This window comes from Sprattus sprattus (assembly GCF_963457725.1).
Source record: "Sprattus sprattus genome assembly, chromosome: 2".
NCBI classification, from domain to species: domain Eukaryota; kingdom Metazoa; phylum Chordata; class Actinopteri; order Clupeiformes; family Clupeidae; genus Sprattus; species Sprattus sprattus.
Window position 1 is genome coordinate 19,951,512 of NC_137921.1, and position 21,554 is coordinate 19,973,065.

Consider the following 21,554-nt stretch of genomic DNA (forward strand, 5'->3'; position numbering starts at 1 on the left):
TGTTTATGTGAGGCGGTGGGTGTGTTTGTGTGTGTGTGAGAGGGAGAGAACCTCAAGGTAATATCACGGGTGTGTTCTGAATGATGATGAAATGTGTTAATTAGACATGTCTTTGATTGAAAGGTGGGTGCTGTATGAGGGGGTGAACTTCCGAGGGGCCCAGATTCTGCTCAGGCCTGGGACCGTCTCTGATTTGCCCAAACTCTCTGGCTGGCGGCGAATTGGATCGCTCCGTCCTCTCCTGCAGGTAACACAGCGTGCCTACAGCTGTTGGCCCCAGCTGTCATGATTGGGCTTTCAAAAGCATGCGTGCGTGCGTGCGTGCGTGCGTGTATTCATTAATGTGTTTGTGTTTGTGTGCGTGCTTACATTTGCCTATATGTGAGTATGATTGTTTGTGTGTGTGTGTGTAAACAGAAGCAGGCGAGCTTCCGCCTGCGGAACCATGAGACGGGTCTCTTCCTGTCAATCACGGGAGCCATGGAGGACATTAAGCTGATGCGTATCACGGCAACGACAGAGACAGGCGAAGCTGAGCAGGTCTGGGCCTATCAGGACGGCTATCTTCAGTGCAAGGTAAAGCAACCATGGCAACCAGGTGTCAAAATACTGGGTTAGGAGGGAGTTTTGGAGTGTTTGTGTGTGTCTGTGTGTTTGTGTGTGTCTGTATGTCTGTCTGTGAAGGAATTCTGTGTGTGTTTGTGTAGTCTTGCGCTTTTTGTAACTTAATGGCCAGGACAAAGTCTGCAGGTATGTCAACTTGGCCACAGGGTGACTCTAAAATCATGATTCTTACAGCCTGTCTCTTCTCTGTCCTCTCCCCCTGTCTGTGTCTCTCTGTTTTTTGTTTCTTTCATCTGCCACCCCCACACACACACACAATCACACACACAAAAAACACTCACACACACACACACACACACACACCATTACTACACTCCCATACACACACACACACACAGCTGTTAGAGGACTGCTGTATGGAGCCTGTGGGCAAACTGGTGAGGGCAGGAGCCCGTCTGTGTGTGACTTCAGAGAGAGGAAAACCCGACCAGCTGTGGAACGTGACCCCAGACGGCCTGATTTGCAGCAACACCAGCCCTGACCTTGTGCTAGAGGTCAAAGGTCAGTAGTGTGTGACTGTATGTCTGTGTGAGTGAGTGTGTGTGTGTTATTTGAAGGAGAGCTGAATTTGGTTCAATTCAGCTTAATTGGAATGGATCTTTAGATCCCCATATTCACACAAGCAGCTCCCCCTGCACTTCTACTCTTCAAGTCTTTTCCAAACTTCAGGAGTTCACTTAAAGAGAAGGGCAAACACACATGTGCTATCACTTTGAACTCTAGTGCAGGCGTAGTTGGACTTATAGTATATTCAGTTTCAGATTAATGAATTATATTCTCCGCACTCTCAAGTACCCTACAAATGAATTTACCTGGTTTAAGATTATATATTTATTTTATTTTATATTTTATAGATTTGGTATTTATACCATCAATTTAGGTTTTCCCCATGTCCTGATTTGCTTTTACAAGGGTTGAATATTACCATTTCATGCCGTGCATTTTTTAATCTGAAAAGTAGGCTGTACTGTATTTAAAGACCAGTTTTATTATGGGGCCATCTTACATGAAGCTGGTCGCATTTATACCTCTGCCAGTAACACATCTGATTGGTGCAGGGGAAGGAGGTGTGTGGGCCAGTGAGAGATAGGGCGTGAGCTCCCTCTAGTGGTGCATATGGGGGTGGCACCACTGGTGTGCTGGGGATGGATAGGCTTCCTACACTATGAATGGTTTGTTTGTTTGTTTCAGGAAGAAACTGACTGGTCTAATCTTTTTGATTTATTGTTTGAATTGTTTTGTTTCACACTTTATAGCACAAAAACCGTGTTACAGTGTAATAATGCTGTTCATTATTTGTTATTGACCCAATTAACCAACAAAGCATGTAGATAGTCGATTACACAACACCAGGATTAGAGTGAAGTGTTATAGAAATGCAGTATAAAATAGCCATCATTAACTAATTATCAGCCTGTTTCAAACACTACAGTAACACTACAGATCCATGGCAACAAGGAGCACATAACTTTAAATATTACCCTTTCTCATGTTCGTTTTTAAAATTCCTCTTTCTTTTTCCTGTTCAGGAGGACAGCAGTATGACAAACACCATGTGATTCTCAACACGTTTAACCAGAGCAAACTGAATCAGCGATGGAGTTTGGAGATTTTGTGAGAAGCACAGGGGAAATAAAACTGCCTTTGTGTCTGTCTCTGGGGTGCAGCTGCGCAGAGGGACACACTAGCAACTGCCCTTAGGATCATAGGGCTCAGTGCTGCAGCTGCACCACAGCGCTCATAGACCCATATCTGCACTGTGGGTGCCATGAGCTCAGTCAAAGAGCTGCACCGTGGGACCCACAGTCCCTGTCTTGCAGCTGCACCATAAGGCCCACAGCTCGGAGATGCAATGTTGAATAAGCTGACATCACATTAGCACTAAGCACTCATCAACCTTCCATACAAATACCTCACATTGAAACTATGTACACATAAGAAAGAAGTGGACCAGATCACTCAGGAAAGAGGACTGTTTTGCGGAGGAGGACGTAAGCGGGATGGAGTTGAACATCTCTTCATGAAGAAGATCTAGCTTGTGATGGTTCTCTTGCAGATGGAATGGCCTTCTTTATCTAAGCAATAACCAGTACATATTAACAAGCCTTTTTTCATTTAGTCGGAGAACTTGACTTATGTGTTTTTCTCCCTACACCGTAGATGCTAAGACTTTTCTATTAATGTGTGGGCGTGAGGCATTTGTCCCTTCCGTGCAGATGACGCACACACACCTACACACACCACACTGTTGAAGGCGTGGGGGAAATGGTATTTTCCCGCCGTGCAGGATGAAGGGCAAAATGGAAAACTCCACTTTATGTCAACCTTTCTCCTGTTTAACACACACACACACTGTATCATATGGTTTTAAAAGATGATGTTTACTTGGTTCTGTTTTATGAAATAAATGTTTTTTTTTGCTGCTATCTCTCCTTTGGATTCAACCTGTACAGGCAGATGAACACACACACACACACACACACACACCAGAAACAGTAGGAGTCTGTATAATTGACAGTTTATTGCTTAAAGCAAACATGGACAAACACACTCAGTCGGGCAAGAGGTGGCCCCTCCTCCCCAGGGGTAAGGGCGATGTCAGTAAGGCTGTCTGGTCAGGTCTAAAACGATGGAGAGCCTTTGAAAAAGATACACTATTTGAGGTAGGCAGAACGTTTGTCTGTGTGTGTGAGCATATGCAACAGACAGAGTGAAAGCATAAGCCCCCAAACAAAGCCATAGCACACAAAACACCCATTTAAGGGCTGAAGCAAAACAACACTGTATATGAAGGCCCACTGTTTGAGATTTGTGTGTGTGTGTGTGTGTGTGTGACAGCATGAGCCCCACGCTCAGAGCTACCTCCATCTACGCCCCCTCTCCCCTCCCCTCCCAAATGGCACTTGTATTACACAGCCATGTATGTGTGGTTGGCAACCGACACAAAGGGGACTTGGTGACAGGTAAGAGCATGGGAGTGTGTGTGTAAATACCAGTCACCTGTACAGATGGGAATTTTGAAGGTGTGTGTGTATATGCGTGTGTGTGTGTGTGTGAGTGTATGTCTACTCCTTGAGGTCTTGTTGGGTCTTAAGTTGGTCCAGACTCAACTCTCATTCTCTGTGACTGACCTGTCTGCTGTCTATGGTTGTCTGTGCAGCCCCTGTCTCTACCTGTGCTTGTACATCTGACTGTGGCTGTGCCTCTAGTTGTGCCTCTGTCTCTACTTCGGGCTGTACCTCGGCCTGTGCTTGTGCCTCTACCTGTGGCTGTGCCTCTACCTGTGGCTGTGCCTCTGCCTGTGCATCCACTTGTGCCTGTGCCTCTAGTTGTGCATCCACTTGTGCCTGTGCCTCTAGTTGTGCATCCACTTGTGCCTGTGCCTCTGGTTGTGCCTCTGCTTGTGGCTGTGCATGTGCTTCTGCCTCTACTTCTGCCTCTGCCTCTACTTCGGGCTGTACCTCAGCCTGTGCTTGTGCCTCTGGGTGATCTGACACATCTGCAGACACAGATGCAGTCTCCACCTGCCCTTCCTCAACAGCCTCTGCGGCCACGCCCTCCTTCAGCGCTTGGGGGGGCACAGCCTGCTCTGTGTGGGGTGGTGATGCTGCTGCTACTGCTGCTGTTGACTCCACCATTGATTCAGTGTGTGTTTTGACAGTGTGAGCCTCCTCTGCTGCCACGAGTGATGCCACGTATCCATCGCCGCGTGTTCCGCCGTCAGTGTGTGTCGGGGCTGCCGGGGTGTGCAAGTCACTGGGTGTGTGGTTGGAGGAGGGTTCAGCTTCCTCGGACACAACGGCGATAACAGTTTTGCCTCGTGCTTGCCCCGTCTCCACCTTGTGGAAGGCCTCTGCGACCTGGGAGAAGGGAAAGGTCGTCTCGACAACCGGACGGATCTATGGGAGCAGAGATGGGACAGAAAGGACAGGAGTTGGTGAACAGAGCAGTATGTTTATGCTGAACCCCCACACAGAGTCAGAGATGGTCTAAGCACACCCCCATAATAATCTCATAATGGGGGACTCTATTAAAATGTATATTACTGTATTCCTACCTCCCCTAAAAGTGTCTATGGACATCTGAGATCTGTTTACACTTGGGTGTTTGTCTATGTGTGCGAGTGAGTGTTTGCACACGTGTGTGTGTGTGTGTGTGTGTGTGCATGTCTGCGCAAACAAACGGTGGAACATATTGACTACATTGAAATGGTTCAGTAAAGAGGCGAAACAGAGAGAGTTGGTTGGTGTGTGTGTGTGTGTGTTTGTGTGTGTGTGTTTATCCGAGACAGCATGGGGTGGGGAGGGTGAGTATTTAAAAGTGATGAGTTTGGGGAATCCTGCAAGCTCTATGAGTAGCCCTACTCAGGTCCATGACACATTCACACACACACACACACACACACACACACACACACACACTCCAGGCCTGTCAGCGTCTGTCAGTACTGAATGGGAACTCTGGCATCGTCACAGAAACCAGGGCGGCATGGCATCCGGCCGCACGCACGAGGGTATGAGTAGAGCTAAAGCACAGACAAAGAGAGGATTACACACACACACACACACACACACACACACACACACACACACACACACACACACACACAGGGGCAAACACATACATACACACACAGACACTCACTTACTCATACAATCTCTTGCTGACTCACTTAAATGCTTAAGTCACACAATCAAATAAACTGATTCTCCATTATATTCAAATGCACACACTCATACACGTCACAGCGAAACTCACAGCATTTCAAGTTCATAATGTACACACCCATTCGACCATACCACAAAAACAACATAACACACACACACACACACATCTATAAGCCTTGTGACAAAGGGAGAGATTATGTGCTTTACTCCATACATAGTAAGCATATCAGAATGTTCTTTGGGGTACTGTATATTTGTGTGTGAGCGTATCTGAGCATATCTAGAGGAGAAAAGAAAAGTGCACTATAGTACGTATAGCTCTATATAAAATATGGTACAAATCCGAGAGACAGTGTTAAAGACAGTGGGGGTCAGATATTTTGGACCCGGTCCTTGTAAAGAAAGCACAACAACATCAACACAACAAAAGGGCACCACAAAAACAAAAAGTGGGACCTGAAACAGAACGGCAGAATAGACACGACACAGCGCCACAGACCTGGGTGTGCTGGATACACCAGTGTGCGTTATCATGGAACACACAGAAGCCTAGCGCTCGTGCTCACGCTTATCATTTCCACACCAGTGATCCAAACACCGCCCACTTACCACCCCCCCAACCCCCCATCCCTGCATGCCCTGCTCTACTGGAGATCTAACCAGCTCTTCGTGAGCTGAGTCAGGGGAGTTGTGTTATGGTTCACTTCACAGTTCTTTGCATTTACATCGCTAGACTTTGCATGACAAATTTCCCGGAGGAACGCACAGCTGGTTTAGCTGGTGACACACAATACTTATATGTCAAGTTGGGGACAAGTCATGGGGACAAGTCATGGGGACAGTCGGCACAGACAGAAATAAAAAGCAGTGGGCATGTGCGCAACGTGTGTCTGTGTGTGTATACACATCCATGTAAATATGTCTATGTGTGAGTGTGTGAGTGTGTGTGTGTGTGTAGTATACTATAGAATAGAAAGCCTTTATTGTCATTGTATAGAATGGAATTTGGAGTGCTGCTCCTATTGGTGCCATGAGGGACAACATAGAACATCACAAAAATAAAAAAAAGAGTAGAAAAAAGTGCAGTGGTATGGAGTAATAAATAGATAGTGTGCCTGTGTATGGACACATTTCCATTTAAATATGCATGTGTGTGTGTGTGTGTGTGTGTGTGTGTGTGTGTGTGTGTGTGTGTGTGTGTGTGTGTGTGTGTGTGTACCTTCCCTGATGTCACCAATTCACCAATTCGGTCCAGTGCAACCCCATCCGGCACATAAAAGGCCCAGCGGTAAAAAACACCTTTTACCACACTCTGAGAGAAAGAGAGAATAGAGAGAGTTTTAAAGCAGCGTTATAGATTTTGGTCTGAAACTAGTGAGCTAACTACCTAAAAAGCATGCCAACACCACCAACAGCCCAGTTGGTACTTGACTAGTTTGCCCACCGGTATGTTTGAATGCACGAGAAGCAGAAACAGCAGCAGGCCAAATATGACACAGATGGTATGCTGAAGCCATTGTGTTCATGTCATGCTCAATGACAGACCTCAAAGCAACTTGTGCTTTCAAAAATTCAAGCTCATTGTTTTTGAAGTGAGCTTGAAATATGCAGTTCAATATTATACCAGATATTAATGACAATATATGGGGGAATCAGTGTGTGTCTGTGTCTGTGTGTTTGCGTGTGTGTGTGTGTGTGTGTGTGTGTGGGGGGGGGGGGTATGTTTATGCGCATATGTATATACTGTATACGTAAAACATGTTTCTGATTCTGACATGATTCTGATATGTTTATATTTGTGTGTGTGTGTGTGTGTGTGTGTGTTTGTTGTCTGTCTATATGTGTGTATGTATGTATGTGCGTGTGAGTGTGTATGTGTGCGTGTGCGTGTGTGTGCGTGTGAGTGTGTGTCTATGTGTGTTTGTGTGTATGTACAGGTGCATCTCAATAAATTAGAATATCATCGAAAAGTTGATTTATTTCAGTAATTCTATTCAAAAAGTGAAACTCATATATTATATAGATTGTTTACACACAGACTGATCTATTTAAAGTGTTTATTTCTTTTAATTTTCATTATTATAACTGCCAGCTAATGAAAACCCAAAATTCAGTATCTCAGAAAATTAGAATATTGTGAAAAAGTTCCACATTGATGACCAATGGTGTCACACTCTAATCAGCTAATTAACTCAAAACAACGGCAAAGGCTTCCTGAGCCTTTAAATGGTCTCTCAGTGTAGTTCAATAGGCTACACAATCATGGGGAAGACTGCTGACTTGACAGTTGTCCAGAAGACGATCATTGACACCCTGCACAAGAAGGGTAAGACACAAAAGGTCATTGCTAAAGAAGCATGCTGTTCACAGAGTGCTGTATCCAAGCACATTAATGGAAAGTTGAATGGAAGGAAACAATTTGGTAGAAAAAGGTGCACAAGCAACAGGGATAACGACATCTTTGAGAGGATTGTGAAACAAAGCCCATTCAAGGGAGATTCACAAGGAGTGAACTGCAGCTGGAGTCAGTGCTTCAAAAGCCTACACGCACAGACGTATCCAGAACATGGACTTCAACTGTCGCATTCCTGTGTCAAGCCACTCTTGAACCAGAGACAACGTCAGAGGCGTCTCACCTGGGCTAAGGACAAAAAGGACTGCACTGTTGCTCAGTGGTCCAAAGTTCTCTTTTCAGATGAAAGTAAATTTTGCATTTAATTTGGAAATCAAGGTCCCGGAGTCTGGAGGAAGAGAGGAGAGGAACAGAATCCAAGTTGCTTGAGGTCCAGTGTAAAGTGTCCACAGTCAGTGATGGTTTGGGGTGCCATGTCATCTGCTGGTGTTAGTCCACTGTGTGGTCCAAGGTCAGCACAGCCATCTACCAGAAAGTTCTAGAGCACTTTGTGCTTCTCTCTGCTGACCAGCTTTATGGAGATGCAGATTTCATTTTCCATCAGGACTTGGCACCTGCACACACTTCCAAAGGTCCCAGTACCTGGTTTAAGGACCATGGTATCCCTGTGCTTGATTGGCCAGCAAACTCGCCTGACCTAAAACCCATAGAGATTCTATAGGGTATTGTGAAAAGGAAGATGCGAGACAACAGACCCAAACACACAGAAGAGCTGAAGGCCACTATCAGAGCAATCTGGTCTTCAATAACACCTCAGCAGTGCCACAGACTGATTGCCTTCATGCCACGCCGCAATGCTGCAGCAATTCATGCAAAAGGAGCCCCAACCAAGTTTTGAGTGCTGTACATGTTCATACTTTTCAGTAGTCCAACATTTCTGTGTTAAAAATCCTTTTTTCTATCGGTCTTCAGTAGTATTCTAATTTTCTGAGATACTGAATTTTGGGTTTTCATAAGCTGTCAGTTATAATCATCAAATTTAAAAGAAATAATCACTTGAAATATATCAGTCTGTGTGAAATTAATCTATATAAAATATGAGTTTCACTTTTTGAATAGAATTACTGAAATAAATCAACTTTTCGATGATATTCTAATTTATTGAGATGCACCTGTATGTGCGTGTGTGTGTGTGTATATGTGTGTGTATATCTGTATGTGTGTTTCCTTACCCTAATAGCCTTGTCATGAAGAGTCATTCCTGACTGCAAGACTCCATCCACGAGGCCAAGAGAGTCTGTGTTTCGCAGCAGAGGTGACACCAAGGTGACGAACTTTGATCCTGCCCAAGGCTTCAGCAGGTCCATAGCCCAACTCTCTGTGTCTCCGCCCACATTATCCAGAATCAGATCAAAGCTGTGACACATACACCAGCACACACACACAAACACACACACACACACACACACACAAGCATGAACAAAATCACAGTTTTAAACACAGGCAAACAAACACACATTATTCACTTTACAGTATTCAGAGAGTGGCTATCTCCTTGGGTGAGCTTCTTACCTAAAATGACTCTCATAGAGAAATGTCACCCATAGAGAAAGACAGGAAACACACACACACATATGTCTGGCAAACACAGACACTGCTATAATGAAACAAAACACACACACACACACACCTTTGACATGTCTTTAGTTGAGAGGCTGCATCTGCATCTGTGCAGTTGATGACATCATCAGCTCCGAGCTCCTTCACCAGGCCGACACCATCCTTGAAGCAGGTGGCCGTCACATGACCACCCCAGGCCTTCAGCAGCTTTCAGTCAAAAACAAACCAGCAAATTAACAAATAAACACTCACACACACATAACAACAAACAAACAAATACATACGTTTATTGATAAATACTGGTGTGTGGTAGCATGTGTGTGCGTGTGCGTGTGCGTACTCACCTGTACAGAAAAAGTACCTATTCCACCTGATGCTCCATGAACCAAGACCCTAAAAAGTAAGAATGACATTATCCATCAGGTGCTTTACTTCCATTGTGTACTTAATTACAGACACTACTGCACACATGTTCACACATAAGGATAACTACATATACCACAGTGTGCACACACACACACACACACACACACACACACACACACACACACACACACACAGACACAGACACACACACACACACACACACACACACACACTCACACACTATAGAGAGAGGAACACACACACCTCTTCTTGGAGCAGTTCTCACTGTGTAGGCCCCCTGTGGTAACTAGAGCTGACCAGGCTGTAGCTGCCACGTACGGGATCGAGGCAGCCTCAACATGACTCAGGCATTTAGGCTTCAGAGAGACCTGGAAAACACACACACATACCACACAGACACACACACACACACAGACACACACACACACACACACACACATACCACACAGACACACACACACACACACACACACACACATACCACACAGACACACACACACACACACACACACACACACACAGACACACACACACACATACACACACACAGACACACACACATACCACACAGACACACACACACACATACACACAAACACACAGACACACACACACACAGACAGACACACACACACACACATACCACACAGACACACACAAACACACACACACACACCGACAGACGCACACATACCACACAGACACACACATACCACACAGACACACACACACACACACACACACAGAGACACACACATACCACACAGACACACACACAGACACAGACACACATACCACACAGACACACACACGCCACAGCCAAATAGCATTCAAATCCAAACAAATTAGAGGGTCTGATTACCATCACTTTCTCCAAAATGGCCATTGGTCCTTTCAGAAACACACACACACACTAGATTACACAAACCCATTAAGACACACACATGTACACACACATTTTAACATTGTTTTACACAGACCCAGGCACAAGGAAGCATACATAGGCTTGCACTAGGTATGCAACGGTACAGTGGGCCCATGGTTCAGCATGTTTCACAGTTTTTGGGCCACTGTAATGCTACAGTTTATTTTTAGGAAAAAAATAAAATCACCCTTTAAACAATACAATATTTATTTTGCCTCAAGACAAAGAGAACTTTATTCAGAAAAATGGCAGCATGACTGACTGGTTTCTGTCTCTACTCCACCGTTTGTTAGTTTGTCTGTCTGTAAGCAGGGATACGGGAAAACTACTGGCACATCCATTAAAGGTATAGCAAGGGGCAAGGAATAATTCTGGACCGGATCCAGTTCACGGGGCGGCTCAACATGTTTATTTTCACTTTCGCTAACATTCCAAGATGTGGCATTTAGCCTTGGCGGAGCTGTGTCAAGGGAACTCTCCTTGCTCCACCTGGGATAGGGCTGAGTGACGGCGACATGAATGAGACATCAGGGCAGAACCGTTTCCACTCGAGTAGCCAACAGTGCCAAAGCAATCGGTGCAGACTCTCTTATTTGTTTACCCTTGGGCAAATGGTGCCTCTCCAAATGTGCTTCTCTCTGACTGTCGCCATTGACAAATTGGAGCTTAACAAACTTTAGTTTCCCCTCTCTTTACAGCTCCTATTTGCATACAGAGTACTGATAAGCTCCAGGGAAATTGGATCAGGCTGAGAGATGTTCCATGGATCTGAGGTTACATCGTGTGTGTAGTCAGCAGCGCAGTAAACAAATTTAGAAAATTCTAGGAAATTGACGGGCGTACTGTAATACAGCGGTTCACATGTGCGTATTTACCAATAAAAGGGTGCACCGGACGGTTGGACAATATACCGTTTACCGTTGCATCCCAAGCCTGCACACACTAACTGAATTAATAGCTGTGTTGAGTGAGTTAGGTGTTAAACTTGTTATCCTGGGATGGACCTTCACTGCCCACTTTATTAGGTACACCCTCCTAGTACCGGATTGAACCCCCCTTATTCTTACAAATGCCTCCATTGTTTGTGGCGTATTCAACAAGGCGCTGGAAACATGCCTTTGCCTTTGTGCTTGATAAGATAGATTTAGGTCCATATTTGCTGCTGATTTGTGGACATCTTCATGATGCATATCCCCTGTTCCTACAAGTCCCAACTGTGCTCTATTGGATTGAGATCTGTTGACAGTGGAGGCCATTTGATTGTAGTGAACTGATGATATGAGCTTTATGACGTGGCGTGTTATGCTTCTGAAAATAGCAATGGTCAGCAGCAATACTCAGCTAGGCTGTGGCATATAAATGATGCTCAATTGATGCTCAAAAGGGGCCCAAAGTGTCCCAAGAAATGATCCTCCACACCATATGCCATCAACATTAATTTGAAGATGATACCAAAACTAGTAGCCTGACAAAAAAGAGGCAAATTGTTGCGACATAATGTTGGCCTAATGAGGTGGCCGGTGAGTGTAGATGTTTTATACTGTTGCTACGTGAACAAATGTGAAATAAACATCCTATGCAATTGTTACTACATATCTATGTATGTGGGCCTGTGTGTGTGTGTGTGTGTGTGTGTGTGTGTGTGTGTGTGTGTGTGTGTTTGTGTTACTTACATCACTGCCATTCAGGAGCACACACTCTGCAAGACTGCCTTGTTGCCATGGAGGAATCGATGCCCACACCTGCAACAGCAACAGCAACACACAGATGCACACACACACACACACACACACACAGACACAGACACAGACACAGACACAGACACACACACACACACACACACACACACACACACACACACACACACACACACACACACACACAAAGTTGCCATTTCAACAACAAAGCTGCAGTGCAAGGCTACTATGAAACAAGGACTTCACTGAGTCTGCTATTTAAGCAATAAGCCCCAAGAGGCCGTGGTTTGCGCTGATTTTAGAACAGGTAAGGGGAGTTTTAAGGGAACGACACGAAGCGGAGTGCCATTAAACCCCCTTACCTGTTCTAAAATCAGCGCAAACCACGGACTCGCGGGGCTTATTGCTTTTCTAAAACTGTTACTACAAATATTAGATATGGTTTCATACATAAAGACAATTCAATTTAAGAAACAATAGTTTAATGATAAACCGTCATTCTTCCGCACTAAAATATATAGTTCCTAAATAAATCGTTGCCACGCAACCCTTGATGCAACGCAACAGCCAGATGGAACACTGGGTATGAAATACGCTATATGAATGCCTTGCCATTCGCTGCGCAGTAATATGGAATGTTATCAGGTCAAATTGTAAGGTAATGCTGGATTTTACAACGGCTTTTAGCCAATCACAATCAAGGATTTGAACAATCAGTTTTAGAAGTTTATATAATCATGGTGTCCAATTTGAATGCATGATTATAAACAATACAGACCATTTGTCCAACCTGACCCCTAAGCAAACCCATTGGTCAAACAAAGTATAACATAAATGGAAGAGGAAGATGAAGGAAGATGTCTCTTCTTCCTATCATGTTGCTTTAGATTCATTAGTCTCACCCAGTCAGTCTTTCATATCCATCACTTTGCAGGGCGGCTACGTCACCCTTTTATTCTTCATTTCACCCAGACCTGTGCTTCCGTTTAAAATTGTGTGCATGCGTGCGTGCGTGCATGCGTGCGTGCGTGTGTGTGTGTGCGTGTGTGTGTGTGTGTGTGTGTGTGTGTGTGTGTGTGTGTGTGTGTGTGTGTGTGTGTGTGTGTGTGTGTGTGTGTGTGTGTGTGTGTGAGAGAGTGTGTTTGGTTCATGTCTGTATGTGTGCTTGCATTTGTTTGGGAGCATGTGTACTTGCATGAATGTGTGTGTGTCAGTTTGCACTTTTGAGTGTGTGTGAACCTCGTCTCCTGCTTGTACGTGTGTCACCCCTGACCCACACTCCATGACCACACCAGAGACGTCTCTTCCCAGCACGAGAGGAAACTCTGACCCATTCTGCAACGTCTTGCGCGGATCCCTCCTCAAGCGCAACACTCCTGCACCATACCCACCTGCAATCTCACACACACACACACACACACACACACACACACACACACACACACACACACACACACACACACACACACACATATATATATATATATTTATATACACATGTATATATGTGGACACACACACTCACAAATGCATAAAATAAAAACAATCAAGGATTTTGAATTGGATGGCCTACTTGTCCTTTCTTTTAAAGGATAACACCCACATCTCAGTCAAATAATCAGCAAATCTATCTCAGTATACATCATTCACCCAACCAAAGTCTCAGTGCAGTACATTCAAAGTGACACAGTAATGTGGGGTCTGCTCACCTCGCATTGATACATCAAGTGGATTCAGACTTGCTGCATGAACTTGGACGACGACCTCGTGTGCAAAATTGACACTTGGCGCGGGGTGGTTTTCCGTGAACGCCAGCACATCATTTGTACCATACTGGTCAATGACCCACGCGCGCATAGAAGCCCCGTAGCTGCGTGCGACCGACAGACTAGTGTTTCTCACACAGGAACACACAGCTAACCTACGGAGGGTCTCCGAGGACAACTTGAGTAAGTTTATGTTTTGAGGACGAAGCCAACGTTGACATGCCAACATTTTCGAGATTGCGTGGACACAACAACCAACGTTTGATTCAGACTAAGAGAAGTTCACCTCCAGGAGGACAACGGACACCTTAGCCACCTTATCTTATGGAGGACACTGAAGTAACTTAGGCTACTGACAGATTGGGCTTGCAAGTTGGTACTGCATTACCCCACCGCATTTTCTTTTTCGACTAGTTATCAACAAGCGAATATGTGGACTACCCAATATGTCAGACGAGGCTGATTGTTTCGTTTTAATACAACTCAGTTAATATAGCTATTGCACGTTTCTTTCACCCACCGACAGAGTCGCAACTTGTTAACTTGTTATGTCACATCGACACACCTCCAACTACATAAGGAATCATAATATACCCTCTGACCTTCCCTCTATTGACCAATAAGAGCGCGTCTCAGTTCAGCCAGCCAATCGGAATTAGGAGCACCAAAATACGATAAAGTCTTAAAGAAGCCGTCAAGCCGTCATGCTTCTGGGCCGTCAAGAACATCATGTACAACTTGCTGTCAGCGCACTCAGTTGATTTAATGATTTTATGCGTTGAGACGTATGTGCTACGAAATGTACAAAGGTTACTGCAAATGTTGTGATGTATTTGGGAAATTACTAAATATTCTAGGTGATGTCTTAATGGAAAGTGAGAAGGGCAGAAAAAGAAAATATGGAAAGTAGAAGAAAAGAGAGAGAGAGAGAGTATGTGTGTATGTGTGTGTATGTGTGTGTGTGTGTGTGTGTGTGTGTGTGTGTGTGTGTGTGTGTGTGTGTGTGTGTGTGTGTGTGTGAGAGCGAGAGAGAGAGAGAGAGAGAGAGAGAGAGTGAGAGAGAGAGAGAGAGAGAGAGAGAGAGAGAGAGAGAGAGAGAGAGAGAGAATCATAGCCCACATAGTGCAGGAGGGGATATGTTTTGAATCTTTCAAATGAGAACTTGTGTTTTATGTTATATGAAACCTATTAGTCATCTCACACATCCCTAGTGTGTGTGTATGTGTGTGCACATCCAAATGAATGAGGATGTGTGAAATTTTATTCAGAAAGGCACTTTCCACAAATTCAACTACAAGGGCATACTCCCCTTGGAACGTTACGTTGTAGTCCCTGCAATCCTCCATCCCTAGTCACAGTACGTATGAGGCCCAGAGACATCTGTATGTGTGTGTGGGTATGTGTGTGAGTGAGTGTGTGTGTGTGTGTGTGTGTGAGTGTGTGTGTGTGTGTGTGTGTGTGTGTGTGTGTGTGTGTGTTGTGTGTGTGTGTGTGTGTGTATGTGTGTATGCCCTCGTTTTCACAGTTTTTCTCTGTCCCGCTTTTGGTTCCTTCTCTCTCCCAGTAGGCACTTTTAGATAGCAGCTCTTTTAACTGATCTTATTTTCAGCTCCCTGTACTCGAAAAGGACCCACGCAGGCCCACTTGCTACTCTTGCTGCCTCCTCTTCATCTCTTCCCCTTTTGAGACAGGATATCAAATCACACAGCACCACCCACAACTCCTACTTCCTTTAATAGTGAGCACTTCTAAGTATCCCCCCCCCCCATGTTAAATGTTGACTTGAAACCATGCTTTTTACATTCATCGTCACAGATCCTGTGACCTGATCAAAAGATGCAGTACCAGTGACGACCTTATGGGGGTGCTCTACTCAATGCCCTGTGAGGATATACTGTTAATGTAACTAAAGATATTTTTCTATGTGAAAAGAGATGGCATGATTTTAAAGAATATGGCACAATATGAATAATATGGCAAACACACACACACACACACACACACACACACACACACACACACATTCAATATATAAGTGAAGCCAGACTGAAGCCTTGAGTGGAATCTATTGAGTGAGGATTGCCACTGAAATAATTGCTTCGCGCACTTAATGACCTAACCTCAGTGTGCTGTGTATGTGGTGTCTACCTCATTTACAATGTTGTGTCAAATGTTAAGAAGCCTATGCTTTTTCAATGCTTAGCCATGGAACAACCAGGAACGAGCAATGCCAGTAATTTACAAGGTGATGCTACCTGGATATCACATGACCATCTCTCTCTCTCACACACTCTCTCTCTCTCTCTCTCTCTCTCTCTCTCAGTCTCACACGCACAGACACACAAAACTCTTACCCCTAACAATAAGCCTTTAACTAATTACTCCTATGATTTGGGCCTCCACACCATTGCTCCACTGATGGTGCCCCAAAGGTGTTACTGCAGTCGTGGACCCCCAAAAATATTACCCCAAGGATGGGGCCACAACGTGTTCTTCTTTTTTCTTTTACCACAAACTTTGCCATGACGGGTGACCTCAAATCTACTTACCGGAGCTCTCCAAAACCTCAAACTTTCCTAGTGTTCAGGTGTATTCTCCAACTCAGAGATCGGAACTTTCCCACTTCCAAGTTACTCATAAACCTCATGTAGCCCTGTAAGACTGATTGTGAGCAGCCTACATGCTTAAGCCTATTCAATGAAAATTGTCACTGAAAGAATTGGTTTGCACAGAGGAGAATATTCAATTAAATTCAATTACATTTTATTTATATAGCACCAAAACGATAAAATGGTCTCAAGTCCTTTTACAGAGCCCAGGGCCTGAACCCTCTAGAGCAAGCACAATGGCAACAGGGGGAAGGAAAAATCTCTTTGCTAATCAGGAAGAAACCATAAGCAGAAACACGGTATGCCTTGTGTGGTTTTTGTAAAAAAAAACCTGGATACCTATTTCATTGTTATGTTGCATTGTGTGTCAAAATAAAAATATTACAAAGGTCATCCTTAGAATGCTGTGTCACGTTGACTATTCTTCCAATTAAAGAACAACTTTTACAAACATAGGCAAACTTCCTCTTCCACATAGTATTGTGCAGCACCACACCTATTCCTATAACAGCTAAATGTGGAACAGATGTGGAAGTCATGATTTCTGCTGTACCTTAGCTAGAGTTACCACCTGCCAGGCTGCCGTGACATTCTCCAGTTCCTCAAGTTACTGGAACATCTGCGTTTGAAATGGAAATGATTGTGACAATAGAAATTATTGTAATTTGTGTACTTTGTACATGTACATGCTCTTTTCTCCAAAAGATTTCCACCAGGTGGGCTGCAGTACAGAGCCCATTATGTGTGCTCAGGTTATGATTTTTACTGGTGCTGTTCTGTACTGGTTTGCTTTTCTTTTGCTATTAAATTAAAAGAAAATTGTAGCCTTTGTCCACCTATTATCCTTCTATCCTTTTTACTTCCTCCATCTCTCTTTCTCTCTCTCTCTCATACACACAAACATAGACTCTACCCACACAAACAACTACAGCGTGTATGTGTGTGTGTTTATTTGTGTTGACAAAGATAATAAGATAAGGATAATGATCGTTGGCTGGTTGACCATGATGTACAATGAAATTTGTTCTAGCAGATACACAACTCACTTTCAGACCTAAGAAGACACATAATCACACACACAGTCACACACACACACACACACACACACAGACACACACACACACACACACACACACACACACACACACACACACACACACACACACACACACACACACACACTCACACACACCCACACACACACACACACACACACACACACACACAACTTTCAATTAGCTGTAAAATAAACTGACTAACACAACATCCACAAGGTCATCAGAAGATCCTAATTTCAATCAGGTATTTTGTTCAATGTGTTGGTGACATTTGTAAAATACATCAAACACACACACACACACTTAGACACATGCACACACACACACACACACACACACACACACACACACACACACACACACACACACACACACACACACACACACACACACACACACACACACACACACACACACACACACACACACACACACATTTAAATTATTTATTTGAATCCACCAATCATATTCTTACAGAAAGGATTCAAACATTTCTCAGAGGTTGAATACAGCTTAGTGACTCATGGGTACAAGAAACATCTCCTACGCCAAACAGCAAGACTACCTATAACAGCTTGACTAGTTGTTTGGATTGTCTCTTACTAAGTCCTGCCAGTCGTAGCCCACTGACTGAAAGCTTATGGACATGCCCCAGACTTCCAAATATCAATACTACCAGCTTACATACATAGCCTAGGTCTCTTATCTTAGCAACAATGGGCTGGTATTTGGTCAGTTTGTCAAGGAAGGCTATGTCCATGTAGAGTTCATAGACACAGGCTACCTCCAGGATTATTACCTCCCTTTTAACCTTGTCCAAGAAAAAGACATCAGGGGTGTTAGGGGTGTTGCAGAACACATCATCAGAGCTGCCAAACCAATCCAGTATTATACGGGAGTGTTAGTACAATGACACATTTGGGGGGAATACTCCCTCAACAGTACTAGCAATGAGGTTGACAATGCGGCCGTGGCATGCAGTATAAAGTCCTTTGTACTTATTACAGCCATTGACAATATGAGCAATGGATTCTAAATGTTGGGTGGGATTGGAGTGCATTATGCAGTGTGGATGATGGTTGTTAGGGTACCACAATGCACACACACACACACACACACACACACATACACACACACACACACACACACACACACACACACACACACAGACACATGCACATGCACACAGCACAAACAGAACAGCAGTAAGTAGAAGTGGAAATTGGGCTTGGCACAGAAAAGGCATCAGGTATACCTGTGTGAGTGTGTGTGTGTTTGTATGTATTCTCCACCAGTAATTTAGAAGATGATGCTACCTGGACATCACATGACCATGTCTCTCTCTCTCTCACACACACATACACACACACACACACACAACGCAAAACACACACTAGATCGTTTAGAGCACATGTGTCAAACTCAAGGCCCGGGGTCCTGATCAGGCCCGACAAGCCATTTAATCTGGCCCGCCAGCTCCTCAGAATGTTGCAAAAAGTTCCATTGATTCGAATGAGCAACGGTGACATTTAATTTGGTTTGCCTAATTGTCCCTCAGGATTAATAAAGTATCCATCTATTTATCTATCAGAGCTTGTCTGCCACGGCCGCAGGTATGTCGAACGCACCACAAATACTGCAAGTCCCACAATGGACTGTCCCCGCGTTGGTTGCATACGTCAATTTAGGGAGCGCTTGCCCCACTGTCCGGCCCTCGACTTACACCCATTTTTTTTATTTCGGACCTCTGTGTATTTGAGTCTGACACCCCTGGTTTAGAGTAAGAAAATAGGAATAGCGTCTACGTGGCTGGTCTCTATGGTGACAGGATTTAATTAATTAATTGTGAATGACCTACAGCAGCCTTCTGAAGCACGACTTTACACACACACACACACACACACACACACACACACACACACACACACACACACACGCACTTCTCTCATATGGATCCGGCTATGGTCAGGACCATATCTGTCTCTGTAGGTGGTTCTTCCTTGAAGACAAGGGCAGGTTCCTTTGTATTTCTATTTATTGCTTTCGCTATCAACACACTGGTTTTTCTGATTCAGTGGTTAACTGGACAGACACTGGTAACCAGCACTCTATCTGTCACCAATGTGCAGCAATAAAATATATATAAACAGTATATAATATATATATTATGAATGTCGTACCAATTCTCATTCATAGAATTGTATGAAATCTGTATGAAATAACAAGCTCTTAAAATTTGTGCAGTATTGACAAAGCTGTAGTGAGAAATTACCTTTCCTTCTGTCATGACAAAAGAGGATCTGAGTAGGGAGAGAAAGTGATGTTTGGATATTGTGTTTGTGTGTACATATGTCAACAACCTGCATACGTAAATGCTTAAATACACACACACACACGCACGCACCCACGCACTCACGCACTCACGCACGCACGCACGCACGAGTACACACACACACACACATACACACACACACACACACACACACACACACACACACACACACACCACACACACACACACACACACACACACACACACACACACACACACACACACACACACACACACACACACCACCACACACTTACACACACACACACACACACACACACACACACACACACCTTGACCAGCATCAAAGGTTTGTTGATTGGTTGGTTTGGTTATTTATTAAGTAGCTCAAGCTTGAGAAGGCCTGAGACCCCATTTACATGAAACCTAGGGCCTGATTTACTAATATGCGAGCGCTTCTTAATCTGCGTTCGCAAATTAACGCACAGTGTTTTTGCGCATTTTACTCTGTATCTATCAAACCAGATCTGCGCTGGGCAAACTGTGTTTACTCCGCCCTATATAGGGCCTGATTTACTAACATTGCGACCACTGCTTAAACTGTGTTCGCACATTAACGCACGGTGTTTTTCCGCATTTTCCGTGGTATTTATTTAGGGAGAGACAATGAAGCTTCAGCGAATTGGAGATCGATATATTGGTTCACGTTCGCTCAATCACTGAACCTGATTCAATGTGCTGCTATATTGTTGTTCTGCCCGCCATCAGCTACAGCAAGATGTTTAAAAGAACACGATTATAAAGAATATGCTATTGGTGGCATTAATGCATAAACTGTCTATTATAACAATATAGATGTGTACATGGCGAGATTAATTATTTCTACAAGGGACATGGGTTCACTACAATACATATGGACGTGGGTGCAATCAATGGTTCATATTACGTTCGGAAAGATTGCGATTTCAAAAAAAGTCCTGTTTGATGTCTATAATTTCAGCTGTGGCAGTGGGGAAATGTATCGACCAGTGTGCCATAGCAATGCTTCGAGTACCTGTGTGAATATTTGTGAAGGCTGAGATATATCAACTGCTGATACTATAACTGTTTGAAATGATCCGGTGCCAATATTTGCAATGTTTACCAACTGATTGAATGGAATGTGATCTCCGGTTGGAGGGTTAGATGTCGTCTCTGATCTGGTCCAGTAATTGAAGTATTGCATGGCTGGTTAACCTGTACCGTCTAATGATTTCAGGTTCGCTTAATTGAAAAAGTGTTATACGAGTTGAAAAAAATATTTCTGTGCGCTGCCTCTGTCTACGTCTTCGCCTTGCTCTTATTACTGCTGCCATATCAATGTATTCAGACTCAGTGGAAATGCGCTTCCTTGTTAAGACGTGCTTTTATGAGGCGGAGAATTATCCTGCAAATTGGAGACGTGCGCTCGACAGGCAGTTTAGTAAATACCACGCATGACATCATTAGGCGCACTTACCTTGTCTCCTCCCATGTAAATTGCGCCTCACACGCCTACGTTACCACCTACCTCCAC

The 21,554-nt window shown here is 44.1% G+C and overlaps 1 protein-coding gene across 2 annotated transcripts; it reads right to left on the minus strand.

Moving 5' to 3' along the window:
• Positions 1 to 3,146: 3,146 nt before the first annotated feature.
• LOC308360021 (reticulon-4-interacting protein 1 homolog, mitochondrial-like) lies at positions 3,147 to 14,576 on the minus strand. 2 transcript variants are annotated; one of them, XM_080831756.1, is made up of 10 exons: positions 13,983 to 14,576; positions 13,513 to 13,664; positions 12,250 to 12,318; positions 9,895 to 10,019; positions 9,609 to 9,657; positions 9,335 to 9,471; positions 8,877 to 9,060; positions 6,511 to 6,603; positions 3,888 to 4,523; positions 3,147 to 3,815 (listed from the first exon to the last, which is right to left on the minus strand). In XM_080831756.1, exons 1-10 carry the CDS (start codon positions 14,266 to 14,268, stop codon positions 3,738 to 3,740), a joined length of 1,809 nt encoding a protein of 602 aa, XP_080687882.1. In that variant the 5' UTR covers positions 14,269 to 14,576; the 3' UTR covers positions 3,147 to 3,737. The 2 variants fall into 2 exon arrangements, with proteins under 2 accessions (XP_080687882.1, XP_080687881.1); XM_080831755.1 differs by having other exon boundaries at positions 3,147 to 4,523.
• Positions 14,577 to 21,554: the final 6,978 nt, after the last annotated feature.

Bases quoted from the DNA above. Each gene is read 5' to 3' on its own strand.
- LOC308360021 (XM_080831755.1), bottom strand. From the start codon at position 14,268: ATGTTGGCATGTCAACGTTGGCTTCGTCCTCAAAACATAAACTTACTC. The intron at 9,472-9,608 runs GTGAGTACGCAC...TTTGACTGAAAG, and splicing joins TAGGTACTTTTTCTGTACAG to CTGCTGAAGGCCTGGGGTGG. The intron at 9,061-9,334 runs GTGTGTGTGTGT...TATGTGTCACAG, and splicing joins CAACTAAAGACATGTCAAAG to CTTTGATCTGATTCTGGATA.